This window comes from Papio anubis, chromosome 20, assembly GCF_008728515.1.
Source record: "Papio anubis isolate 15944 chromosome 20, Panubis1.0, whole genome shotgun sequence".
Taxonomy (NCBI): domain Eukaryota; kingdom Metazoa; phylum Chordata; class Mammalia; order Primates; family Cercopithecidae; genus Papio; species Papio anubis.
Window position 1 is genome coordinate 6,132,508 of NC_044995.1, and position 25,875 is coordinate 6,158,382.

General features: G+C 50.7%; 3 protein-coding genes across 5 annotated transcripts; all 3 read right to left on the reverse strand.

The window, feature by feature from the left end:
• Nucleotides 1-1,429: 1,429 nt before the first annotated feature.
• Nucleotides 1,430-2,556, reverse strand: NKG7 (natural killer cell granule protein 7). Its single transcript, XM_003916001.5, has 4 exons — nt 2,191-2,556; nt 1,973-2,119; nt 1,752-1,886; nt 1,430-1,649 (listed from the first exon to the last, which is right to left on the reverse strand). The coding sequence occupies exons 1-4, from the start codon at nt 2,345-2,347 to the stop codon at nt 1,591-1,593; spliced, it is 498 nt and encodes a 165-aa protein (XP_003916050.2). The 5' UTR covers nt 2,348-2,556; the 3' UTR covers nt 1,430-1,590.
• A 7,995-nt stretch (nt 2,557-10,551) lies between these two features.
• On the reverse strand, nt 10,552-17,992 carry LIM2 (lens intrinsic membrane protein 2). Its single transcript, XM_031659235.1, has 4 exons — nt 17,471-17,992; nt 12,730-12,879; nt 11,149-11,283; nt 10,552-10,909 (listed from the first exon to the last, which is right to left on the reverse strand). The coding sequence occupies exons 1-4, from the start codon at nt 17,769-17,771 to the stop codon at nt 10,848-10,850; spliced, it is 648 nt and encodes a 215-aa protein (XP_031515095.1). The 5' UTR covers nt 17,772-17,992; the 3' UTR covers nt 10,552-10,847.
• Nucleotides 17,993-18,611: 619 nt separating this feature from the next.
• C20H19orf84 (chromosome 20 C19orf84 homolog) lies at nt 18,612-24,457 on the reverse strand. 3 transcript variants are annotated; one of them, XR_641057.4, is made up of 3 exons: nt 24,333-24,457; nt 20,596-20,908; nt 18,612-19,753 (listed from the first exon to the last, which is right to left on the reverse strand). XR_641057.4 is itself a non-coding variant. In XM_003916002.5 (3 exons), exons 2-3 carry the CDS (start codon nt 20,757-20,759, stop codon nt 19,225-19,227), a joined length of 564 nt encoding a protein of 187 aa, XP_003916051.1. In that variant the 5' UTR covers nt 20,760-20,908; nt 24,333-24,457; the 3' UTR covers nt 18,612-19,224. The 3 variants fall into 3 exon arrangements, 2 of the variants coding, with proteins under 2 accessions (XP_003916051.1, XP_021787067.1); XM_003916002.5 differs by having other exon boundaries at nt 20,725-20,908; XM_021931375.2 differs by lacking the exon at nt 24,333-24,457 and adding an exon at nt 21,686-22,064 and having other exon boundaries at nt 20,725-20,908.
• Between the last annotated feature and the right edge of the window lie 1,418 nt (nt 24,458-25,875).

Sequence of the window (25,875 nt, forward strand, 5' to 3'; positions counted from 1 at the left end):
CCTGAGCCTGACTCAAGTTCTCACCTGCTCCTGGCTGCCCCTCAGGGCCTCAATCGTCAACCATATTCCATCTGAGCTTAGTGTCTTCCACCATATTAGGGATGGCCTTGCCATCCCATCCAGTTCATCGAGCCAGACCCTTGGGCACTGTCCTCACCTTCTTCTTGCCCCTCACCCTGAAAAGCCTTGGGTCCCCAAGTCCTGCTCCTCCTGCCCCTGAATCTGTCTGGCTCATTCCCTCCTTTCCTGGTTCCAGGTCAGGCCTCATCATGTCCCACCTGTTGCATTGCCAAGTTCCTCCCTGACCTTCTGGCCTCCCCTCCATGTCTACAGGGGCGTCTGTCTGGTACCCAGAGCTGATATTGTCCCTCCTCTGCCCACAATTTTTTCCCAACTTCCCATCATGCTCAAGAGAAAATCCAGCATGACATTAGAGGCCATAACCTCCACCTGCCTCTCCCTCTTCATTTTCCATCTCCTGCCCCCAACATTCTATATCCTGGCCATACATTACTGTTCTTCATTCCCACAAGACTCCTGACTTTTCTGCACGTTCATCTTCAGGCCCCTCTGCCTGGATATTACCTTTCCTTGGCCCTTAAGAAGCCCCGGCCGGGCGCGGTGGCTCAAGCCTGTAATCCCAGCACTTTGGGAGGCCGAGACGGGCGGATCACGAGGTCAGGAGATCGAGACCATCCTGGCTAACACGGTGAAACCCCATCTCTACTAAAAATTACAAAAAACTAGCCGGGCGAGGTGGCGGGTGCCTGTAGTCCCAGCTACTCGGGAGGCTGAGGCAGGAGAATGGCATGAACCCGGGAGGCGGAGCTTGCAGTGAGCCGAGATCCGGCCACTGCACTCCAGCCTGGGTGACAGAGCAAGACTCCGTCTCAAAAAAAAAAAAAAAAAGAAGCCCCTAAACATTCTCTCTCCAGAAAAGTCGTCTCCATCCCTCCACAATATGGTTAGTCTTTTTCTGGCGTTCTCCCTGCACTGGGACTGCTGTCTGGCCTGTATTAACTGCTTCTGGTCTGTAAGTGCCTCCTCCCCACCACCCCACAGACTGAGGCCCTGGCAGGCAGGGCCTGGGTCTGACCCATGCTAGTGTCCCCAGCATGGGGAAATGTGCAAAGAGAACTGAGAGAGACTGTGTGCAAAGAAGGGCCGAGTTTTGGCAAGGGATACAAAATCAGAGAGGGAGAGAGAAGGACAGAGAGCCAGCTAAAGGGAGAAAGAAAAGTGCTGGAGAAGGGGAGAGATAGACCCAGGTTGGAGCCTGTATCCACACGGGCCAGGCAGTTGCGCTGGGCAGCAGCGCCCTGCAGGCTGGTGGGCCTCGTGGGCTGTCACCTTCCCTTGGTGCTCAGCTCCTACCATGGAGCTGGCAGACGGTTGGCTTAGGTCTTGGCAGAATTAATCTCAGAATAGCCAGATTCCAGCCAAATTTTGTTGAATGAATGAAGAAACAAGTGGAGGGCTGGGGAAGGGCTGGAAGGGTGGGGCGGATGCAGGACCAGACTTTCCGGAGGCTCCAGATGAGGCCTTTGGAATATAACGCTCAAGACTCATCTTGCCGCTCTTGCCTTCTGCTCACAAGGTTTCATAGCCAGGCCGGGGGCTGCTGCAGTGAGCACCCAGGCTCAGGGCACCTGGGAGGCCAGAAAGAGTTTAAGCACTTGCCCCTGCCCTTCATCCTCAGGGCCCCCTATTGGCCCTCCCAAGCTCCCCAGGGCAGTGGACAGGATAGTCACCTGTGCAGAGCAAGAGGATAGCTGAGACCCAGCCCAGGTAGAAGGACCAGGAGAAGAAGGCCTGGATCTGGGGGTGTGGAGGCTGGTCCCACCGCTCGCTGGTGTACACCGCCATGGCCACTGCCATGGAGAGGGCTGGGGGCAAGGACAAGAGAGATAGCTCAACCCTTCGGCAGGAATTCACTGACTCCCGATGCCCCAGTCCAGTCCAGAGTCCTTACCTGCAGCAAAGGCTGTGATGGTTGAGACAAGGGGGCCGTGGCCTGGGGTGGACAGTGAGGGGATGCAGGACAGGACCAGGAAGCTCACGCACACCAGGCCCCACAGGACAGCCAGAATGCTGAAGCTCTGCGTCACATGAATGTAGCCTGATCGAGAGAAGACCACTGAACACCCATCCCCACTGGCAACCCCTCCGCAGGACACCCATTCCCCTTACCTGCTATGATGTCCCCATGCCCCGTTGGCCAGAGGCCCGAGTGAGCTGAGTGGTTGGGACCCACAGCCTCAAACCAGAAATCGGTGCTCAAAGCAATCAGGCAGAACATCAGGCCCAGGAAGCCCACAAGCAGGGCCAGGGACCGGCAGGGCTCCATGGGGGTGAGCACGGGGCTTCTGGGTACTGGAGGAGGAAGAGGCTGCTGATCAGACTGTTGAATCTCAGAGGGAAGGAGGCTGTGCACCCGGACTCCTGGGTCCTCGGAGCTCAACAAAGAGAGACCAGCAAGCAGTCGGGGCAGTGAGGGTTCGTGTGCTTTGTCAGATGAGGCTGGTTTGGTTTCACACAGTTCCCGGTAACTGGCTTTTCACATACCCTCCCTTCCTGGATTGCACAGGCAACGTCCTCCCTCCCCTCCCCGGGGTCCGGTTCCCCGCTTAGTGTGTGGTGGGGGAGGGCACTGAGGGTGTCAGATCATCAGTGGTTTGGGTGGTGGTTTAGAACTTGCCTCTGTCACAGGTTCTACAGCTCCCACCCCTGGAACCTTCAACACCAAGTTGGGGCTTCCTGGAAGAGGTGAGAGAGAGAGAGGCTTGGGGGCCCTGAGGTGGGAGGAAGCCAATCGGGCTAGGGTGTGCGTTAAGTGGGAGGGGAGATGTGGCTGGAGGGGACAGTTGGCGATGTGTCATGCTTTCCTGTGGGTTCTGCAGTCTTCCATTTTGGAAGAGGAAGGCCCCAAGTCTAGGGTCTCTACTAAAGGAGGGGGCTTGGGAGTTAGAACTCCTGGGGCTTAAGGAGGAAGGAGCTGGGGGCCTGAACTCCAGGTCCTGAGGGAGGAAGGGGCGAGTGGGAGCTCAGAATCCTGGGCCGCAGTTTGGAGCATATGCCGAGGGCAGGTAAACAGCAGAGAATCACAATTCTGAAAGGTTTGCAGAGAGGCAGACATACCCACATCCTCATCTGATATAATGAATTCAGTGGCATCTCTGCTTTGGTGGGGGCTCCAGCCTGGTGGCCTTTGTCACCAGGATCGGGAGGCCTAGGGGGTGTTGGGAGACATAAGGATTTCGGTCGAGGGTTCTCCAGCCCCCGAAACGCTAGCCTCTTCCATCCACACCAACATCAGGTCCTGGCAACACCTCACTCGTGAGCAGGTGTAAGGTGACGGTACCACAGCCCGGGTAGAAGACCCAGGAAAACTTGGCCTCTCTGTGAAACAGGGTGATATGGTTAGGCTTTGTGTCCCTACCCAAATCTCATCTTGAATTGTATCCCCATAATCCCCACATGTCTAGGTAGAGACCAGGTGGAGGTAATTGAATCATGGGGCAGGTTCCCCTCTGCTGTTCTTGTGATAGTGAGGTTTCACAAGATATGGTGGTTTTTTAAGGGGCTCTTCCTGCCTTCGCTTGGCACTTCTTCCTGCCACCCTGTGAAGACGGTACCTTGCTTTCCCTTTGCCTTCTGCCTTGATTGTAAGTTTCCTGAGGCCTCCCCCGCCATGTTGAACTGTGAATCAAATAAACCTCTTTCCTTTATAAATTACCAAGTCTCAGGCAGCTTTTGTTATTGCTGTTGCTGTTGTTGTTGTTTGAGATAGAGTCTCATTCTTGTCACCCAGGCTGGAGGGCAGTGGCAAAATCTCGGCTCACTGCAACCTCCGCTTCCTGGGTTCAAACAGTTCTCCTGCCTCAGCCTCCTGAGTATCTGGGATTACAGGTGCCCACCACTATACCCAGCTAATTTTTGTATTTTTAGTAGATTTCAGGTTTAGTAGGTTTTTGGGTTTTTACCATGTTGGACAGGCTGGTCTTGAACTCCTGATTTCAGATGATCTGCCTGCCTTGGCCTTCCAAAGTGCTGGGATTACAGGCGTGAGCCCTCACGCCCGGCCAGGCAGTTATTTATAGCAGTGTGAGAATAGACTAATACACAGGGAATAGTCTGGAAGAGGACCTCTGTCTTGAAGATGAACTGGGCCAGCAGTCCCAGGACAGCTGGCAAATGTGGAGAATGGGAAATGACCTGGGAGGTTGGTTCCGCTCCTTTATTGGAGAGACTCCGATTGGCAGCCCCCATCCTTCACTCAGATCCGCACCACTCTGAGAACCAATTCATGAGCACAGGCTCCCAGAGGTGGCAGAGGCCATGAGCAGGCCAGGTCTCCGGAAAAGCTTCCAGAAATCTGCCATGGTGTGCAGTGAGTAGCAGGTCAGAGCACACAGCCTATCTGTAGCCCTGACCGCCTCCCAGACCCAAAGCCATCCTTAACCCCAAACCCAACTCCATCCCCAAACTCAATATCAAGCCCAGTTCCAACCACAAATTCAACCCATCCCTATCCCCAAAGTTAACCCTATTCCCATTCCTGAACACAACTCCAAACCCAAACCCATCCCTATTTGTAATCTCCACCCCAGCTCCAACCCCTAATTTAAGCCCATCCCCATCCTCAAATAGAACTCCATTCTCAGTCCCAACTGCACACTCAACCCCAGCCCCCAATTCGACCCCATCCCCAAACCTAACGTCATTCTAATTCCCAAACTCAACACCATCCTTATTCCCAGTTCCAACCCTTAATCCCCTTCTACCCTCAAATCTAACTCCATTCTCATTCTCATTCCCAAACCCTACCCCAATCCCTCTCCATTATTAACCCCAGACCCTGCTCCAAACCCAACCCCATCCTCTTCCTGAAACTTGACCCTATTCTCATTCCCATCCCAACCGTTTTTTTGTTTTTTGAGACGGAGTCTCACTCTGTCGCCCAGGCTGGAGTACAGTAGCATGATCTTGGCTCACTGCAACCTCCGCTTCCTGAGTTTAAGCAATTCCTGTGCCTCAGCCTCCTTAGTAACTGGGGTTACGGACTGTGCACCACCACATCAGGCTAATTTTATTTTTTTTATTTTTTTTATTTTTAGTAGAGATGGGGTTTTGCCGTATTGGCCAGGCTGGTCTTGAACTCCTGACCTCAGGTGATCCACCTGTCTCATCCTCCCACAGTGCTGGGATTACAGGAGTGAGCCACTGCACCCGGCCACTGTCCTTTCATTCTTCTCTGCAACCTCTATAATTCATACGTAACTCTGCCCATTTTCATCCTCATTTCACCTCCACGTCCAAGCCTGTAACCTTGTGTCTCATCTCCCCACGTGGGTCCCACTACCATCACCATCACACCCATGCATGCGTGCACACACACAGATGACCTGTAATCATTCCCAGTAAGTTCTGGCAGGCTACAGGCTGCATCAGTCTTAGGTCTTGTGCCTTTCTATATAGATAATACAAATGTGTAAGAGCTGGTGAAGGTCATCTTTTTTTTTTTTTTCTTTTCTTTTTTTTATAATAAAGTTTCACTGTTGTTGCTCAGGCTGGAGTGCAATGCATTGATCTAGCCCATGGCAACCTCCCGCTTTCCTGCCTGCTGATTCCCTCTGCCTGCCTGCTGGAGAATGAGGGATGCAGTGGTGCCACCATGCCCGGCCACTTTTGGCTTTTAGGATGGCTTCTCTCCAAGTTGGCTCTCCGGTTGGACTGCAAAACTCCTGACCTCAGGTGATCCATCCGCTTCAGCCTCCCAAAGTGCTGGGATTACAGGCGTGAGCCACTGCGCCTGGCCAGCCATGGCCATCTCTTAAGAGCACAAAGGCAAGGCAGCTGTGGCCTTGAAGACGGAATTGCTCACAGGACCTCCACCTGCTTTCTCAACCAGATGTGGTCTGTGGTTGCCAGAGGAAGACCTCAGGCCTCCTTCTGAAGCTTTTCCTGAGAGCTCTGTGAAAGGAATATCTTGGGGCCCCCAAATTACTGAGCTAAAGGGGAAAGTCAGGCTGGGAATAACTCAGGGCAAACCTGCCTCTCATTCTATTCAAAGTCATCCGTCTGCTCACTGAGATAGATGCATAGCTGATTACCTCCTTTGAAAAGACTTATCAGAAACTCAAAAGAGGCCAGTACAGTGGCTCACACCTGTAATCCCAGCACTTTAGGAGGCCTAGGCAGGTGGACCACCTGAGGTCATGAGTTTGAGACCAGCCTGGGCAACATAGTGAAACCCCATCTCTTCTAAAAATACAAAAATTAGCTGGGTGTGGCAGTGCATGCCTGTAGTCCCAGGTACTCAGGAGACTGAGGTAGGAGAATCACTTGAACACAGGAGGTGGAGGTTGCAGTAAACCGAGACTGTGCCACTGCACTCTAGCCTGGGCAACAGAGTTAGACTCCATCTAGGGAAAAAAAGAAACTCAAAAGAATGCAACAATTTGTCTCTCACCTACCTGTAACCTGGAAGCCCCCTCCCTGCTTTGAGTTGTCCCCATCTTTCTGGAAGAACCAATGTACTTTTTTGTTTGTTTGTTTGTTTTGAGGCAGAGTCTTGCTCTGTCGCCCAGGCTGGAGTGCAGTGGCTGGATCTCCGCTCACTGCAAGCTCCGCCTCCCGGGTTCACGCCATTCTCCTGCCTCAGCCTCCTGAGCAGCTGGGACTACAGGTGCCCGCCACCTCGCCCGGCTAGTTTTTTGTATTTTTTTTTAGTAGAGATGGGGTTTCACCGTGTTAGCCAGGATGGTCTCGATCTCCTGACCTCGTGACCAATGTACCTCTTACATGTATTGATTGACATGTCATGTCTCCCTAAAATGTATAGAACCAAACTGTGCCCCGACCACCCTGGGCACGTGTCATCAGGACCTCCTGAGGCTGTGTCACAGGTGCACGTCCTCAACGTTGGCAGAATAAACTTTCTAAATTAACTGAGACCTGTCTCAGATTTTCGGGGTCCACAGCTCATGTCACCTGCTTGGCCACGTGGTTTTCTTAGATCTTTGTCAGTCTTGTCTAAGCACTGTCAGATTCTTTGAATCACCCCAGGTCTCTTCCAACTTTCTCCAGCCCCTTCCAACCTCTCCCAGGCTTGAAAGCTCCTCAGTAGCCCCCATCTGCCACGGAGGACCCCAAAAAATTAGCTGGGTGTGGTGGCGTGCGCCTGTAATTCTGGCTACTCGGGAGGCTGAGGCAAGAGAATCGCTTGAACCCGGGAGCCAGAGGTTGCAGTGAGCCAAGATCGCACCACTGCATTCCTGGCCTTCCTATGGAGGAGCCAGACTCACCTCAAAAAATAAATAATAAAATAAAAAAGCCGGGCTGTGGCTCAAGCCTGTAATCCAGCACTTTGGGAGGCTTCAGGACGGGCCACTGCAGACCGGCACCATCCTGCCAATACAGCAACCCTGCCTCTACTAAAAATACAAAACAATGGGCGGGTGTGGCGGGTTTGCAACTGGTTACCGGGAGGCTGAGGCAGGAGAATGGTGTCCCGGGAGGCGGAGCTGGTGAGCTGGGAGATCCGGCCACGCACTGCCCATGGAGTTTGTGAATTCCTCCCAAAAAAAAAAAAAAAAAATCTATTATTCTCAGGAGGCTGAGGCAGGAGAATGGCGTGAACCCGGGAGGCGGAGCTTGCAGTGAGCTGAGATCCGGCCACTGCACTCCAGCCTGGGCGACAGAGTGAGACTCCGTCTCAAAAAAAATAAAAATAAATAAAAATAAAAAAAAAAAAGACTAATCCTCAATTAACCTACGTTCTAATAAAGAAATGAATGCTAATGGTAAACAGTTATTATGGAAGGCATTATCTTTTCTATGGAGGCTCACTCTAGTCGTAATATTTAATGGCTATCATAATGATAAAAGGATATTAAATCTCAGTATCATTAGAATACTTCTCAATAAATAATACTTTATGTAAGTCAATAAACAACACTATCAATTGGCCTGAATAAGTATTTATGGTTCAACAAATGTTCTTTTGAGTGATTACCGTGTGCCAGGTGCTGTCTTTGAGGATTTACAGGAAACCAAAAGCAGACACAGGCCAGCTGAGGTGGCTCACACCTGTGATCCCAGCACTTTGGGAGGCCGAGGTGGGAGGATCACTTGAGACCAGTAGACAGAGACCAGTCTGGGCAACATAAGAAGACCCCATCTCTACAAAAAATTAAAAAATTACTCAGGCATACTGGTGCATGCCTGTAGTCTTAGCTGCTCAGGAGGCTGAGGTGGGAGGCTCACTTGAGCCTGGGAGGTGGAGGCTGAAGTGAGGTGTGATCACGCTACTGCACTGTAGCCTGGGCAAGACTGAGACCCTGTCAAAAAAAAAAAAAAAAAAAAAAAGCCAACATTGAATTCCAAAGTTGTTGGCTTGAGTAGCTGGATAAAAATGGGGTTGTTGGCTGGGCGTGGTGGCTCACGCCTGTAATCCCAGCACTTTTGGAGGCTGAGGTCCGTGGATCACAAGGTCTGGAGTTCAAGACTAGCCTGGTCAACATGGTGAAACCCTGTCTCTACTAAAAATACAAAAATTAACTGGGCGTGGTGGCAGACGCCTGTAGTCCCAGCTGCTTGGGAGGCTGAGGCAGGAGAATTACTTGAACCGGGGAGGGGAAGTGGAGGTTGCAGTGAGCCGAGATCTCGCCACTGCACTCCAGCCTGGGCAACAGGGCAAGACTCCATTTCAGAAAAATAAATAAATAAAATTAAAAATGGGGTTGTCATTTCCTAAGATGGGGAAGACCATGGGAGGAACACATAGGGTGTGTGTGAGATCAGGAACTTATTTTTGGATATGTGAGATTGGAGATGCCTCTTCAAGTGGAAATGTTGAATAAGTAGGTTAAGTAGGTAAGTTGCAGTCCTGAGTCTGGAGTCATAATTATATCATTATTATTGCTAGAGTAAGCCCCTATAAATATGATTACTAGAATAAGGCTCGGCAAATATTTCTATTTAAATAGGCCTCAATAAATTATTAGAGAAAGCTTCAATTGTCATTATGATTAGAGAAAGCCTGTATACATACAGTATTATTTTTATTTGAGGAGGCCCCAGTAAATATTATTTTAGGGAATAAACCTCTATAAACATAATATTTATTAGCATAGCTGTAGTAAATAGTCTCATTAGAATCAGCCTTGTGAAATAGTCTTATTATTTTATGATAGACATTAGTAAATCTCACGGCAGTTAGCAACCATTTATTTACTTTTTCTTTTTCTTTTTTATTTTGAGACAGAGTCTTACTCTCGCTCAGGCTGGAGTGCAGTGGTGCGATCACAGCTCACTGCAACCTCTGTCTCCTCAGACTCCAGTGACCCTCCTGGGACAGGCACACACCAATATGCCCAGCTAACGTGTTTTTTGTTTTTTTTTTTGGTAGAGATGGGGTTTTCTCATGTTGCCTGGGGAACTCCTGGGCTTCAGAAATCCACCTGCCTTGGTTTTCCAAAGTGCTGGGATTGCAGGTGTGAGACACCGCACCCAGCCAGCATCAATTAATAGAATGAATTACTAACGAGTGAATGAAGAGAAGATCACGGTCATGAATAGTGTGTGAAGAGCAGGTTCCAGAGGTGAAGGCTCAGGGTTCTGGTGTTTCCTTTGAACGGACGCATCATGGGAGGAGAGAGGAGGCTGGAGTCAACTGGGGGTGGCGTGGGCAGGGAGTTTTTTCGGAGATCTTTTCTTTTTTTTTTTTTGAGACAGAGTCTCACGCTGTCGCCCAGGCTGGAGTGCAGTGGCCGGATCTCAGCTCACTGCAAGCTCCGCCTCCCGGGTTCACGCCATTCTCCGGCCTCAGCCTCCCGAGTAGCTGGGACTACAGGCGCTGCCACCTCGCCCGGCTATTTTTTGTATTTCTTAGTAGAGACGGGGTTTCACCGTGTTAGCCAGGATGGTCTCGATCTCCTGACCTCGTGATCCGCCCATCTCGGCCTCCCAAAGTGCTGGGATTACAGGCTTGAGCCACCGCGCCCGGCCCGGAGATCTTTTCATTTGTCCGATTATCCTACACATCCATTTCCTGGAAGTTGAGTTGTGGTGAGCTCCTGGACAGGTACTGTTGATTGATCTCTGTTCCCCTCCCTGCAGAAACGGAGAAGGTGGGGCCTCCATAATACAGCACCCCTGGGCCGGGTGCAGCAGCTCGCGCCTGTAATCCCAGCGCTTTGGGAGGCAGAGGTGGGTGGATCACCTGAAGTCAGGAGTTCTAGATCAGCCTGGCCAACATGGTGAAACCCCATCTCTACTAAAAATACAAAAATTAACCAGGCGTGGTAGTGGGCCCCTGTAATCCCAGCTACTTGGGAAGCTGAGGCAGGAGAATCACCTGAGCCCAGGAGGCAGAGTTTGCAGGTAGCTGAGATTGCGCCATTGCACTCCAGCCTGGGTGACAAGAGCGAAACTCCATCTCAAAACAATGACGAAAACAACAAGAAAAACACACAAAAAAGCACCTCTGCCCACATCCACCACCCTTACAGCTGTTTCTCCCTATCCCAGCCCCTCAAGGATGAACACTTTAGTAATTTCACATCAATTTTATTAGACCTCAGAAAGTTACTCTAATGGATATTTCATTTTTCTAACAACCTGCCAGGCAGGTGGGGACTTGAGTCTTCTCAGCTCCCTCCCACAGGCCCCATTCTTCCTCCTTCCGGCCTAGGACCAGGAGTCAACCTCCCCCCTCAACCCAGAGTCCAGAACTGAGCCCACTCATTCCCCTAGGAACCAGGATTTCAGGCCTCTAGACTCTCCTCCTCCTCTTCAGTGGCCTCGCTTTAACTTCCAGATGAAGTTGGTTGACACATTTGGGCTCAGCGCGGTGTAGACAGGCGCCGACATTCATGCACCCGGTAGGCACATATGTAGAAAATCCCTGCATGAGAAGTTTAAATTGACCCCCTTAAACTCCCCCCAGCCCCATTTCCACCCCAAGAGAGTCCAACACCCTACTCTCTTTCTCCCTGGGTATCCATGACCCCAGACTCCATAGACCTGGAGTCTTCCTCCTGGCCCAGTGCTGAGGGACCCATGTGGGATACCCTATCATCTTCCACCCGATCTGCTGCCCACTCTGCCCCAGACACTGACCTTCCCACCCCTTGCCCCCAGTACCTGCGAAGAACGTCATGAGCACTGCCACCCAGCCCAAGATGTAGGACCAGGAAAAACGCCAGTCCCCAAAGCGGCGGCCCAGGAAGCTGACGGTGACTCCAGTGTAGATGGCCAAGGCCAACAAGACAAAAAGGGCTAGGGAGAGAGAGCAGGAGGATGCAGGTGAGACTAAGGCTGGGTGTGGTTTTGGAGATGGGCAGAGAGCTGATGATGGGGGTGGGAACTAAGATTGGGGAAAGGGGTGGAAGTGGGTTGGGGTGGGGATAAGAGTGAGGATCGGGGTTGAGTTGAAATTAGGGGTAAAGATGATTGAGGGATAGGTTTGGGATGGGGTTGGACATGGTTGTGCTTTATAATGTAACTGGCCATTGTCTCTGGTTCCTGGAAGGCAGAATCAATATTTGGAACTTCCTGAGTAATGGGAGGGTCTTTGTTATTCTTGAGCCTCTTGGGCCCAACCTGAGTTTATGGTAATGAGATGAGATGACGCAGGGTTGGATGTAGTCATCAGAGAGACCAACCAGGCCAGGCACAATGACTCACGCCTGTCATCCCAGCACTTTGGGAGGCTGAGTCGGGTGGATCACTTGAGGTCAGGAGTTCAAGATCAGCCCAGCCAACATGGTGAAACCCTGTCTCTACTAAAAATACAAAAATAATAATAATAATAATTAGCTGGGTGTGGTGGTGTGCGCCTGTAATCCCAGCTACTCAGGAGGCTAGGCAGGAGAATCACTTGAATCCGGGAGGGGAGGTGGAGGTTGCAGTGAGCTGAGATTAAGCAACTACACTCCAGCCTGGGGGACAGAGCGAGACTCCATCTCAAAAAAGGAAAAAAAAAAGAAAGACCAACCATGATATTAAGAGGGTTGGGGCTCTGAACAACTTCATATCCAGGAAGAAAGGAAGCTGGAAACTGAGTTCCATCAATGGTCAACGATTCAGTCAGTCATGCCTATTTAACAAGACTCCAATGAAACCTCTGGACACTGAAGCTCAGTGGCGCTCCCTATTGGTGAAAACATCTGTATGCTGGGAGGGTGACCCCTGGCTCCACGGGAAGAAGTCTTGGAAGCTCTGCATTTTGGGCTCTCCTAGACTCTGTCTCTTCATTTGCTTGGGCCTGAGTTGTGTCCTCTAGAATGAAACTATAACTGTAAGTATAGCACTTTCCTGCATTCTGTAAGTTATTCCAGCAAATTTTTGAATCTGAGTGGGTCTTGGGAACCTCCTAGTTTGTAGCCAGTGGATCAAAAGCATGGGTTGCCCAGGCACCCTGCTTGCAGCTTGTAGCTGAGGTGGAGGCAGTCTTGCTAAGGACTGTGGTCTTAACCTGTGGAGTCAAACACAAATTTTAGGTGATTAGTGCCAGAACTGAATTGTAGTACACCAGCTAGTGTCAGAATAGACCGGAACTCGAAATAGTCATGAGGTTGGTTTTGGGTGTGGGGATGGGATTAGGGTGGGGTGGGGTTGAGTGTGAGGAGGAGTAAGGGGTGAGAATGGTGTTGAGGGGTGGAGACAGATTGGGGTTTGAGATGACAGCAAGGAGAGGGGTAGGGAGAGGGCGGGCTTACTCACTTGAGGCAAAAAACATGATGCCAGCAGAGAAGGGCCGGGAGATGCGGGAGAAGGTAGGCTGATGAGTGAAGGCCATGATGCCCATGATGATGCCGGAAGTGGCGCATAGGGCAGACAGGATCATGAAGGCCCGGGTGGCATTCCAATATGCTGTGGGAGCACCCCATGGTCACTCCCACGCCTCCCCTGCTCTAAGTGAGAGATGCTGCTACCTCTGAGATGAAAATGCCTTGCCCCTTTCCTTATCCCTAACCCAGCTCATCCTTCCCTTCTTTGCAAATGCCCTCTTCTTCACCTGGCAAACTCCTACTCATCCTGCAAAGCCTATCTCCCATGACCCCTCCTCTAGGAAGCATCTCCCCACCCCTCAGTCATCATCTTTACCCACGGCTAAAGGTTGTGACTCTCTTTGTCTGTCTCCCCCTCCAGCCTGATTGCTCCTTGAGGACAGGCACTGGGTTGGTTCTGTGTCATAAACACCCCCACCACACATTTGGTTTGCATTCTGGCCTCGGGAAATGTTTGTTGAATGAATGAATGAATGAATGAATGCTGATTCCCTATATTTTCCTGCTAATTACTATTCTCTCTCACATTTCTTTCATTTCTTTTTTTTTCTTTTTCTTTTTTTTTTTTTTTTTGAGACTGAGTCTTCCTCTGTCACCCAGGCTGAAGTGCAGTGGCACCATCTCAGCTCCCTGTAGCCTCCGCCTCCGGGGTTCAAACAATTCTCCTGCCTCAGGGTCCTGACTATCTGGGACTACAGGTGTACACTACCACGCCTGGATAAGTTTTGTATTTTTATTAGAGACGGGGTTTTGCCATGTTGGCCAGGCTGGTCTGGAACTCCTGGCCTCAAGTGATCCACCTGCCTTGGCCTCCCAAAGTGTGAGATTATAGGCGTGAGGCACTGCACCCGGCCTACTCTTTCATTTCTTTTATACTACTTGCTTATATCTGAAAATGTCCTTTTTACTTGTTTTTAACTGATTTATAATGTCTGTCTCTCCTCAGTAAATCCTTAGCTCTGCAAGGACAAGGGCCTTGCTGTCTCATTCACCACAGGGTCCCCAGCACCTAGCACCTGGTGCATAATAGGTGCTCTATAAATGCGTGAAATGAATGAGTGTTGAGCACTGGGGCCATTCTTCTCTTGTGCTTTGCCCAGCGCTGGCCCCTCAGGAGATGCTGTGGGAAAGATAATAATAATCTCTTCCTCCTTTGACAATAGCTAACTATATGCCAGGCTCACTACCCAGGTGTGATGTCATTTGTTCCTCCAGAGTCCTGTTCTATAAGTACCATTTTTATTCTTATTTTTCAAGTGAAGAAATGGAGACCCAGAGAGGTAAAGTGACTTGCCGAGGTCTCATAATTAGAAACAGGGCTGGAGTCGGAATCCAAGCTCCAAGGCCCGCGCTCCTAACTGCTTGGCTATTCTGTCTGCTGGAGCACCCAGGGAAATGGTATACCTCAAACCTTGCATCTTGCCATTGAAAAGTAAAAAGTCTAGGATCTTTGTAAAACCCAGTCTTTTGTCTTGTAGAAGCCTCAGTGAGAGAAATTCCTGACAGGTTCTCCATGGATATTTGTATGGGTTGAGTTATATCTTTCTGTCCCCAGCTCCAAATTTTTATGTTGAAATTGTGACTAGTGCCTTAGAATGGTACCTTATTTGGCAATAGAGTCTTTGCAAATATAATTAGTTATGAAGAGATCACACTAGAGTAGGGTGGGACTCTAATCCAAAGACTGGGCTGGGCCTGGTGGCTCCTGCCCAGTGTAATCCCAGCACTTTGGGATGCCAAGGCAGGTGGATCGCCTAAGGTCAGGAGTTTGAAACCAGCCTGGTCAACACAGTGAAACCCTGTCTCTACTAAAAATACAAAAATTAGCCAGGCGTGATGGTGGGCGCCTGTAATCCCAGCTACTCGGGAGGCTGAGGCAGGAGAGTCACTTGAACCTGGGAGGTGGAGGTTGCAGTGAGCCAAGATCATGCCACTGCCCTCCAGCCTGGGCGGCAGAACAAGACTCCATCTAAAAAACAAAACAAAACATAAAACAAAGACTGCCGTCCTTATAAAAAGAGGAATCTGGACACAGACACGCTTTCAGGAAAAATGCCGTGTGTGAGGAAGGCAAACATTGGAGTAATGCATCTCCAGACCAAAGAACACCAAAGATTCCCAGAAAATCACCAGAAGCCAGGGAGGGAGGGAGATGGAACAGATTCTCCCTCACACCCCTCAGAAAGAAGTGATTTTGCCCACATCTTCATCTAGGCCTCCAGTAGTGTGAGACAACACATTGCTCTTGTTCAAGCCACCTGGTGTGTGGGACTTTGTTATGGCACCCCTAGCACACTAATTCAGGCCGGTCACAGGGTCTCAGACCTGGAATCCTAGCACTTTGGGAGGCTGAAGCAGGAGGATTGCTTGAAGCCAGGAGGGTTTCTTTTTAAGTATTTCTTGTATCTTCTTCTTATTTTTTGAGACAGGGTCTTGCTCTGTCACCCAGGCTGGAGTGCAGTGGCTCCATCTTAGCTCACTACAGCCTCAAACTTATGGGCTCAAGTGATCTTCCCACTTCAGCCTTCTGAGCAGCTGGGGCCAGGGGAGCACACCACCATGCCCAGCTAATTTTTGTTGTTGTTGTTGAGATGGGGTCTCCCTACGTTGCACAGGTTGGTCTCAAACTCCTGAGCTCAAGTGATCCTCCTACCTCAGCTCCCGAAGTGCTGGGATTACAGGCTGAGCCACCCTGTCCATCTGAAGCCGGGAGTTTGAAACAAGCCCGGGCAATACAGCCAGATGCTCTCTCTACAAAAATCAAATCAAATGAAATAATGAGGCTGAGTGTGGTGGCTCACAGCTGTAATCCCAGCACTTTGGAAGACCAAGGCGAGTGGATCACCTGAGGTCAGGAGGAGTTCAAGACCAGCCTGGCCAACATGGTGAAACCCTGTCTCTTACCAAAAATACAAAAATTAGCCAGGCATGGTTGTGGGGGCCTATAATCCCAGCTACTTGGGAGGCTGAGGCAAGGAGAATTGCTTGAACCCAGGAGGCAGAGGTTGCAGTGAGCCGAGATAGCGCCATTGCCAGAGCGAGAGTCTGTCTCAAACAAAACAAAACAAAACAAAAACAGACAAACAAAAACCCGAAGACCTTCGCCAAGCCTCCCTGACTCCTGCATCCCTGGCAGAGATAAGACAGAGAGGCGGCTCAGGGCTGTCCCTCGGGGAATTCCCAGCCTGAAGCAGCAGAAATGTAGAAGTGTCACAGATGAGACAGCCAGAAGTGAGAAGGATGTGTGGAGTCAGGCAGATGGGACTCTGAAGCTGGTGGCCCAAGGCAAGTCTTTCCACTTCTCCCTGCCTCAGTCTACCTCTCCAGCAAACAGGCATCGTCCTGCCTCTCCCTCAGGGCTGGCTCAGGGAGAAATGGGTGGGCGAAGTCTCCCGTGCCTGTCATGTCCGGCACTCAGTGGGGCTTAGCTCTTCCTCTCAACTACTCAAGAGGATGTTTGAATTTTGAGGTCACATCTCATGTCTCACTCTTACATACAATTGAACTGCTCTTACATGTAAAGTGCTTAGAATAGCACATAGGGCATAGTAAGCATTCAATTAATGTCAGGTATTATTAATACTATTACTAGTAGTAATATATATATTATATAGTATTAATTAATTTTTATTTGTTTATTTATTTTTCTGACAGAGCCTTTGTCTGTCGTCCAGGCTGGAGTGTAGTGGCACCTTCTGGGCCCACTGCAATCTCCACCTCTTGGGTTCAAGCGATTCTCCTGCCTCAGCCTCCTGAGTAGCTGGGATTACAGGCGCGCACCACCATGCCTGGCTAATTTTTGTATTTTTAGTAGAGACCGCGTTTCACCTCTTTTGCCAGGCTAATCTCGAACTCCTGACCTCAGGTGATTCACCCACCTTGGCCTCCCAAAGTACTGGGATTACAGTTGTGAGCCACCACACCTGGCCAAATTTATTAATATATTATATAATAAGTGTGCAATATAATATTCTCTACTTTATATATTTATTATAATATATTGTATAATATATACACTATTAATTTATTATATTACATGTAGCATAATATATACTATTTATTAGATATTGAATGTGTAATATAATGGATTCTACATCATATATACAATATATGTGCATTATTTATTATATAATATGTAGCATATTATATACAATATATTATGTATTAGTAATTTATTATATAATAGAGGTGCATGTATAATACACTATATTGTATATTAATTTATTAATGTATATATGTAGTTACATATATTATACATAAGTTATATGTAATAATATAAATTGCATATATTATACATAATGTAGTATATACTAACTTAATATATTATAGATGTTATGCAGCATGCACTATACTATATATCTCTATGTATCTCTCTATCTATGGCCTGGTACATTATAAGTAGGCAAAAATACTTTATGCTACATTATGCAGTATTTAGCAAATTCAGGGCCCATATTTCTTCTGTATCCCCTGGTACCTAACATAGTTCTTGGTCCATAGTAGATATTTAGAAAATGCTGTTTCGTGACACTAGCCCCAGTTGCTGTGCATGACACCTTTGAGGCGTCAGGAAATGCCGCCTCTCCCAACTTAACCTGCAAACCAGCACCCCGTGTCACTGCAGCTAGAAAGCAACCCTGCAGTACCAGTTCTGCCCCCTCCATGTGAGTGACCTTGGGTTGCTCCCTTTCCCTCTTTGAGCCGCAGAGTTCTCCATCTGGAATACAGGTGTCCTTGGGCCCCGAGGTCCGCCCTGCTCTTTCCCCAGGCGCGGCCTGGACCCTGGCCGGGGGGCTCACCGATGCTGTCTGTCTGCAGGTAGCACTTGTTGCCCAGGCAGTACCGCCACAGGCCCTGGTGGGCGAAGGACCCTGACAGCCGGTACTGCATCCAATGGTCTGTTGCCGTGGCCACCACCAGCAGGATGGTCCCCACCCAGGCACAGAACAGGCCACCACCCATGAAGCTGTACATGGTGATCTGCGGGGAAGGGGAGAGATGGGGTTGGGAGCTGGATTCCTGGGACTTGATGGAGGAAGGGAACTGGGGGAAGAGAGGGCTCAGGAGTGGGATGCCAGGTGCTTGGGAGAAGGAGATGGAGACCTAGACGCCTGGGTCCTGGGGAAGGAAGGGACTGGGGGCCTGGACTCCCGGGTCTGAGGGAGGAGGATGGTAGGGATCCTGGAAAGACGACAGGGAGGAGGGGCTGGGTTCTTGGAGCCTGGCGTCCTGGGGAAGAGAAGGCCGGGGACCTGGACTTCCAGGTTGTGAGCAAAGAATAGCTTGGAGGCCTAGATTCCTGAGTCCTAGGTGAGGAGAGGCCCAGGGGCCTGGATTCCTGGGTGCTGGGCAAGGAAGGGGCTAGGGGCCAGGGGGTGGACACCAGGTCCTGGGAGGAGGAGGAGCTGGGACCCTAGACTCCTGGGACTTGGGGAAAAGGGGGCTACAGGTCCCATGCTTGGTGCCTACCTGAGTGGCAGAGCCTGCCCGAGCCCTCCTTCTGCCACGGCCCCTCTGTGCAGACTGAGCTGAGCCTGGTCACTGGCCTCTTGGCCCCCATAGGTTCCCCAAATCCCTTAAGCCTCCCTACACAATGGTCCCACGATCCAGCAGCTTCCAGCAATCAGAAATGCAGCGGTGGCAGAGGCCTCAAATGGAATTTGCTGAAGCAGGCATCCAGGGGACTCCCCACCCCCAGCCCCTGCTCACTGACCTCTATGACCCTCCCCTGGACCCACTACCTTGTCGCCAGCCTTGCTCACAACAACCCTGGCTTTGTCCGAGCTGTGTAAGCACACACACGCAAGATACAGGGAGAGTCACACATTTACTGTTTATTCTTCGTGGGGATGGACACAGAGCTGTGGCTGAGGTTGAGGATGGGGCTCTTTGGAGCTGTAGATTCAGAGGACATTAAAGATGGGCTGAGGTACATAGGGAATGAGGAGAAAGGGGTTGGTAACGAGGGTGGGTTTGGGTTGAGGCGCAGAAGTGGAGTTGGGACTGGTGACAGGGATGGGAGTGAATGGGTTTGGGAATAGGGATTGACAGTGGGGAAGAGAGAGGCTGGTAGGAGTGGCTTTGGGGTTAGGGAGAGGGTAGGGGATGGGGCTCGGGGAACCTTGGGGATTGAGAATGAGGTAAGGATGGTGGTTGTGGTTGGGGATGGCATTGGGAATGGGGTTGAGGCCATCAAGGAGACAGGCCTGGGCATGAGGTTTAGGGTTTTCTTCTGGCTTGGGATTCAGGTGACTTAGGTCAGGTTCACCAAGTGGCTCACAGGAGCTACTCCTGGGACTACGGTTTTGGGGAGAGGGGAGGATGGAAGATGTTTCTTGGGGTTCTTCTGACAGGGCCGAGGTCACTCCGGGCCCCAGGAAAACCCTCCTGGGCGACTGCAATCTCAGGTGCTGGACCCTCCAGGGTCCTAGTACTCTGTCTCCCAGTCCTCAGCAGCCGGTGGTGCTTCCAGGGGTGGCTCTGGACCTCGAGCTTCCTTCTTCCCATCCTGGGCAGGTAGTGTTGGTGCTGATGGCAGCGTCATTGGTGGGGTCCTGGGGCCAGCCCCAGGGCCCCCCGCCCGACCCCTCTCTGGCTGCTCAGCTCTCCCGAGGCCTCCTCGTCGATATGGGCCCCGGCCCCAGCCTGGCCTGTGCCTGACTTCCCAGCCCCCGCGTCCCCTGGGAGGCCTCCTGACTGCGCCAGGCTGAGTGTGGCCTGCCTGGGGGCAGCAGGAGCAAGAGGGCAAGGACTGTTGGAAGGTGTAGGCCCCCAGCAGGGCGCTGTGCAGGAGGCAGGAGAGGGTGTCCAGGCGTATGGGCACGGTGACAGAGGCCACGCTCTCTGGGAGCCCCAGGTGGGCGGGGTCTGTGGAGCTCAGGAGCCAGGGTGGTGGGGTTGGGACAGGCGCAGGGGGCCATGGCTCAGTCCCAGATGACGGCAGGGACAGGTTGTTCCTAGAACAAAAAGACAGGTCAGTGGGGCTCATCGTCTCCGTACTTCCTTGTTTCTCGCTGCCAGGCTGTCTCTGCACCTCTGCGGAAGGCAGCCATCTCTCCATCCTCAGTGCCCACCTGTGACTTCCTCCCCCGCTTCTCTCTCTCTTTTTGTTTCTAACCCGGGTCTCTCTGGAGAAACAGACAGCTCTGCCATGAACTGCAGCATCAGACAGAACTCAGTTCCAATTCCTGGCCGCCTCGCTTTTGGTGGTGTATCTTTGGACAAACCATTTTCCTATTCCAAACCTTAACTTGTTTATAGTCAAAGATGGCTTTGGATGGTATCAAAGGCACGAATAACAGGGCTGGGTCTGGTAAGTGCTAAAACAGTGGACAGCCACGATTTCTCCAGCCTTCTGGGGATCTCTGGAGTCTTCACATTTCTTGGTTTATTCTTGGAAATTTCTGTTCGATGAGTATCTGTTTCTAGCTCTTTTTCTTTTCTTTTCTTTTTAAGATGGAGTTTCGCTCTTGTTGCCCAGACTGGAGTGCAATGGCTGATCTTGGCTCACCGCAACCTCCGCCTCTCGGGTTCAAGCGATTCTCCTGCCTCAGCCTCCCGAATACCTGGGATTACAGGCATGCGCCACCACGCCCGGCTAATTTTGTATTTTTAGGAGAGACAGAGTTCTCCATGTTGTTCAGGCTGGTCTCGAACTCCCGACCTCAGGTGATCCACCCGCCTCGGCCTCCCAAAATGCTGGGATTACAGGCATAAGCCACTGCACCTGGTCTCCGCCTGTTTCTAAATATCTCGCTCAACTCTCACTAAGCTCTTCTAAGATTCTATGTGATGATACCTGAGCCTTTTTTGTTTTTCCTGATTCTCTACGCAGGTCTGTTCAGCGCATCCTTTCTCTCTCGTTTTCACTGTCCCCTCCTCTCTCTGGGTTTCTGTCCCCCTCTCAGGAGGTCTTTGTTTGTCTCACCCTTCGGGCCCAGCCCCGTCCTTTGGTTGTTCCATCTCCCCTGGGGCCCTCTTAGGTATCTTCTAGCAACTTCGCCTCCGAGATCCTTCGAGGGCCCGGGAAGGTTGGGGAGGGACCCAGGCGGAGAGAGGCGGGGCTTGGCCAGGTCAGAAATGGGGCGTGGCTCGCGGAGTGATCCGGACCCCTGAAAGAAAGAGCACAGGAGGGGACCTGGATGTAGTTCCTCGAGACAGCTTACTTCAGTCCTCCAGCACCCCCTCAGCCCCTCCTCCCTCAGACCCGGGAGTCCGGGCCCCCAGCCTCTCCTCCCTCAGACCCAGGAGTCCAGATCCCCAGCTCTTCCCTAAGACCCAGGAGTCCAGATCCCCAGCTCTTCCCTAAGACCCAGGAGTCCAGATCCCCAGCCCCCTCCTCCCTCAGACCCAGGAGTCCAGATCCCCAGCCCCCTCCTCCCTCAGACCCGGAAGTCTAGGGCCCCAGCCCCTCCTCTCTCAGACCCGGGAGTCCATGCTCCAGCCCCTCCTTCTTCAGACCCCGAACTCTGGGTCCCCAGACCCTTTCCTCTCTCAGATCCAGTAGTCCCGGGACCCCTGCCCCCTTCTCTCTCTCTCTCTGTCTCTCTGTTTCTCATTCTCTGTTTATTTCTGCCATATCCTCAAGACAGATTATTTAGGACTCAAGGGACATTTTAGGTAGGGAAATCTGGACATGTGGACACTCCCCAGGGCAGAGGGCGTGGTAGATGGTTTGGGGGTCTTAGCCATTCTAAGCGCTGGGTTCTACTAGGGGCCGTGGCTCTAACTTGCTTTGTAACTCTAGGTCCTTCTGGTCTCTATGCCCTAGTTTCTCCATCTGAGAAATGGGGCTAATACTGCCGTCCAGGTTCTTTGTGATATTACCCGTGTATTAGTAAACACAGAATCTGGACCACAATTAGGCTGAACAAATGATATTTACTTACTGTTATTGCTGGTAGTTGTGACAGTGTTTTGCTGAGAAGCAGTCGTCATTCTTACATGCATTCATTTAAGAAATATTCAATGCCTGCTATGCTTTGGGCTCCAGGCTGCACACTGGGGACAGAATAGACATGGCCCCTACTCTCAGGAAACTTGCATGCTTGTAAGGGAGACAGATGAGACATACATAGCATATATTCTGTAAGAATAAGTACCTGAAGATGTCAAATCAGGGCAAGGGGAAATAGAAGCACTGAGGTAGGGAGATACAGTAGATAACGTGGTTAGGGGCCTGGCCTGGTGGCTCACGCCTCTAATCCCAGCATTTTGGGAGGCCGAGGTGGACGAATCACTTGAGGTCAGGAGTTTGAGACCAGCCTGGCCAAGATGGTGAAGCCCCATCTGTACTTAAAATACAAAAATTAGCTGGGCGTGGTGGCAGGCACCTGTAATCCCAGCTATTCGGGAGGCTGAAGCAGGAGAATGGCTTGAACCTGGGAGGCAGACGTTGCAGTGAGCTGAGATCATGCCACTGCACTCCAGCCTGGGCAACAGAGTGAGACCCTGTCTCAAAAATAAATAAAATAAATAAATAAATAAAATAAAATAAAAATACAAAAATTAGCCGGGCATGGTAGGGCATGCCTGTAGTCCCAGCTACTTGGGAGGCTGAGGCAGGAGAATTACTTGAGCCCGGGAGGTGGAGGTTGCAGTGAGCTGAGCTTGCACCATTGCACTCTAGTCTGGGCTACAGAGTGAAACTTCATCTCAAAAAAGAAAAAAAAAAAAAATCAAGTAGATAAGATGGTTAGGAAAGGCTGTTATAGGAAGGTACTGGAAGACTGGAAGTTGAATATTCCTGGGGAGGGAACAGCTTCTGAAAGTAAAACAAACATAATGATTCAGGGACTGGAAAATAATCAGCTAAGAGGAGTGGCATAGGTCTTTATATTTTTAAATATATGCTTTATTTTGCAATACTTTTTTGTGTGTTTTTTTTGAGACAGGTTCCCCCTCTGTCACCCAGGCTGGAGGGCAGTGGTGTGATCATGGCTCACTCCAGCCTCAACCTCCTGGGCCCAAACCATCCTCCTACCTCAGCCTCCCGAGTAGCTGGGACCACAGGCACACACCACCACACAGGGTGCCTTATTTTATAGAGACAGGATCTCACAATGTTGTCCAGGCTGGTCTCAAACTCCTGGGTTCAAGAGCTCCTCCTGCTTTGACCTCCCAAAGTGCCAAGGGGATTACAGTCATGAGCTACCATGCTCGCCTGGAATACTTTTATACTTACAGAAAAGTTACAAAGATAAAGTTACAAAGATAATAGAGTTCTCATCTACTCCTGACTCAAGTTCCTCTAATGTTGCTATCTTACATTGTCATGTAATGTACATGGTACATTAGTCACAACTAAGAAACTGGCAGGACTATTAGGTAAACTGCAGGCTTTATTTGGATTTTACCAGTTTTTACACTAATGTCCTTTGTTTCTGGTCCTGGATCCAATCTGGACTACCATGTTGGATTTAGTCACTCTCTCTCCTTAGTCTCCTCTAATCTGTGGCCCTCTCTAAATCTTTCCTTGTTTTTCACAACCTTGAGAGTTGGGGGAGTACTACGTTATTTTGTAAAATGAAGGTCTTTTTTTTTTTTTTTGAGACAGGGTCTCCCTCTGTCACCTAGGCTGGAGTGCAGTGGCGCTGTCTCAACACACTGCAACCTCCACCTCCCGGGTTCAAGCGATTCTCCTGCCTCAGCCCCCTGAGTAGCTGGGATTACAGGTGCCCGCCACCACGCCCCACTAATTTTTGTATTTTTAGTAAAGATGGGGCTTCACTATGTTGGCCAGACTGGAGGTCTATTTTAATGAATAGTATGAACTCATTTAATCCACATTTTAAAAAATTATTTTAATAGAGAAGCGGTCTCTCTGTGTTGGCCAGGTTGGTCTTAAACTGCTAGTCTCAAGCAATCTTCCCACCTGGGCCTTCCAAAGTGCTAGGATTACAGGGTATTTTAAAATATTTATTTATTTATTTGAGACAGTCTTGTTCTGTCGCCCAGGCTGGAGTGCAGTGGTGCGATCTCTGCTCACTGCAACCTCCGCCTCCCGGATTCAAGCGATTCTCCTGCCTCAGCTTCCTGAGTAACTGCGATTACAGGCATGCGCCACCATGTCCAGCTAATTTTTGTATTTTCAGTAGAGATGGGGTTTCCCCATATTGGCCAGGCTGGTCTCAAACTCCTGGCCTCACGTGATCCTCCTGCCTTGAGTGCTGGGATTACAGGGGTAGGCCACTGTGCCTGGCCCGCAACATTGCATTTTAAGGAGAAGTCCCAGGCACCAGGATCGCCGTATGCTGGACGATGTTAGTCGTCCAGTGACTGGCCGGAATAGGATTTTTGCCAAGAGATCTGCCTTGCTTTTCTTTCCTGGAGACTGATGAGAACCCGGATCTTCAGATTTCAAGTCTGGGTCTATCCATTCGGTTACTTTAAATCCCAGAGGCAAATGGCTCTTACTGCTCACGTCTAGCGTCATGGGATTGTTCTAGCTTGTTCTTTTATTGCTCCTCCTGTTACTAAGATCGGGATCTGACGCCATTTGGAAACCAGGGTCTGACCTCTTCGTTTACCACGTACCTCACCCTTTAAGGTTTTTCTGTTCCGCCCCTTGTGCCCCCATGGCGCTAGGAGACTGGAGGCGGGACCTTGTGTCGCTAAGGAAATGCCGTTCACTCAGCTTCCAAAATTGACAGGCTAGTTCTGAAAACTGACCAATCAACTTCTGCGTAAGGGGAAGCGAGACTTCCGATTTGTAGGGGAACCCAGCGGCGTGGGTCAGGGTCCCACCCACTTCTTGTTGAGCGACGCGACTCACTATTCTCGGCTCTGATTGGCCAGAGAGCTCGCGTCGCTTTTGAATCCCCACCCAGCGTACTCCGCCCGCCTCGCCTTCTCCCTCTGGATGGCAAGGGCTTATATGAGCCTTCCTCAGGCTTTTTTGCTGAGGATTTTGTCTGCGCTTGTTCGGGGAGGTTTTGGCAGCGTCCGGGAGACCTGGCCCAGGCCTGGAAATGCGGAGCGGAGCTTGGAGGGAGAGAGGGAACTGGGTTGTTGAGGGGAGAATCCCTCTCGGCATCTCCTTGGTCCACTGGGGAGCTCCATTGCCCCATCCACCGCTTAGAACCAGACCCTTCCTTTCACTCTCCACTCCTCATCCCTCCTGGCTTTAGACCTTCGAAGTTCCAAGATTCGACCTTCGGGGTCTCCTCATTCCCTACGGGCTCACAAATTTCCTTAAATCCTCCTCCTCCCCGAACCCCCTTCCATCCCTGGAGATCCTGGGGTCCCTGCTCTTTCCCATTTATTCCATCCCATCTACTTGGGGACCCTGCCAAGGGCAAGGTGGGCGCCTGTCAATGCCTCTCCTACCCTCATGTCCTCCCTCCTCTTTTAGGTCCAGGAGGTCATCTTTGCCTCCCTTCCCTAAAATCTCCCCACATTTAGAGGCCCTCGCCCAGCTTCTCCCCTCTCAGCCCTGTCGAGGTGTCAAGGTTCGGGGGTCACCTTTGTTGTTTTTTTTGTTTTTTTGAGACTGAGTCTCGCTCTGTCGCCCAGGCTGGAGTGCAGTGGCGGGATCTCGGCTCACTGCAACCTCTGTGTCACCCGCGTCCGTGTGAAGAGTCCATCAGCAGGCTTTGTGGGAGCAACAAGGCTGTTTATTTCACCTGGGTGCAGGCGGGCTGAGTCCGAAAAAGGAGTCAGCAAAAGGTGGTGGGATTATCATTAGTTCTTATATGTTTTGGGATAGGCGGTGGAGTTAGGAGCAATGTTTTGCGGGCAGCGGGTGGATCTCACAAAGTATATACTCAAGGGTGGGAGAGATTACAAAGAACCTTCTTAAGCGTTGGGGAGATTACAAAGTACATTGATCAGTTAGGGTGGGGCAGAAACAAATTACAACAGTGGAATGTCATCAGTTAAGGCTATTTTCACTTCTTTTGTGGATCGACAGTTACTTCAGGCCATCTGGATGTATACGTGCAGGTCACAGGGGCTGTGATGGCTTAGCTTGGGCTCAGAGGCCTGACACTCCACCTCCCGAGTTCAAGCGATACTCCTACCTCAGCCTCCTGAGTAGTTGGGATTACAGGTGCCTGCCACCAGGACCAGCTAATGTTTG

Excerpts from the sequence above, each read along its gene's own strand:
- NKG7 (XM_003916001.5), bottom strand. The coding sequence starts at position 2,347 with ATGGAGCCCTGCCGGTCCCTGGCCCTGCTTGTGGGCTTCCTGGGCCTG. Across the intron at positions 1,887-1,972 it reads CATCACAGCCTTTGCTGCAG|CCCTCTCCATGGCAGTGGCC; the intron begins GTAAGGACTCTG and ends CCTTGCCCCCAG. Across the intron at positions 1,650-1,751 it reads TATCCTCTTGCTCTGCACAG|GTGCCCTGAGCCTGGGTGCT; the intron begins GTGACTATCCTG and ends CTGGCCTCCCAG.
- LIM2 (XM_031659235.1), bottom strand. The coding sequence starts at position 17,771 with ATGTACAGCTTCATGGGTGGTGGCCTGTTCTGTGCCTGGGTGGGGACC. Across the intron at positions 11,284-12,729 it reads CATCATGTTTTTTGCCTCAA|CCCTTTTTGTCTTGTTGGCC; the intron begins GTGAGTAAGCCC and ends CTCTCTCCCTAG. Across the intron at positions 10,910-11,148 it reads GCTCATGACGTTCTTCGCAG|GGATTTTCTACATATGTGCC; the intron begins GTACTGGGGGCA and ends CTTCTCATGCAG.
- C20H19orf84 (XM_003916002.5), bottom strand. The coding sequence starts at position 20,759 with ATGGAACAACCAAAGGACGGGGCTGGGCCCGAAGG. Across the intron at positions 19,754-20,724 it reads GACGGGGCTGGGCCCGAAGG|GAACAACCTGTCCCTGCCGT; the intron begins GTGAGACAAACA and ends TTTTTGTTCTAG.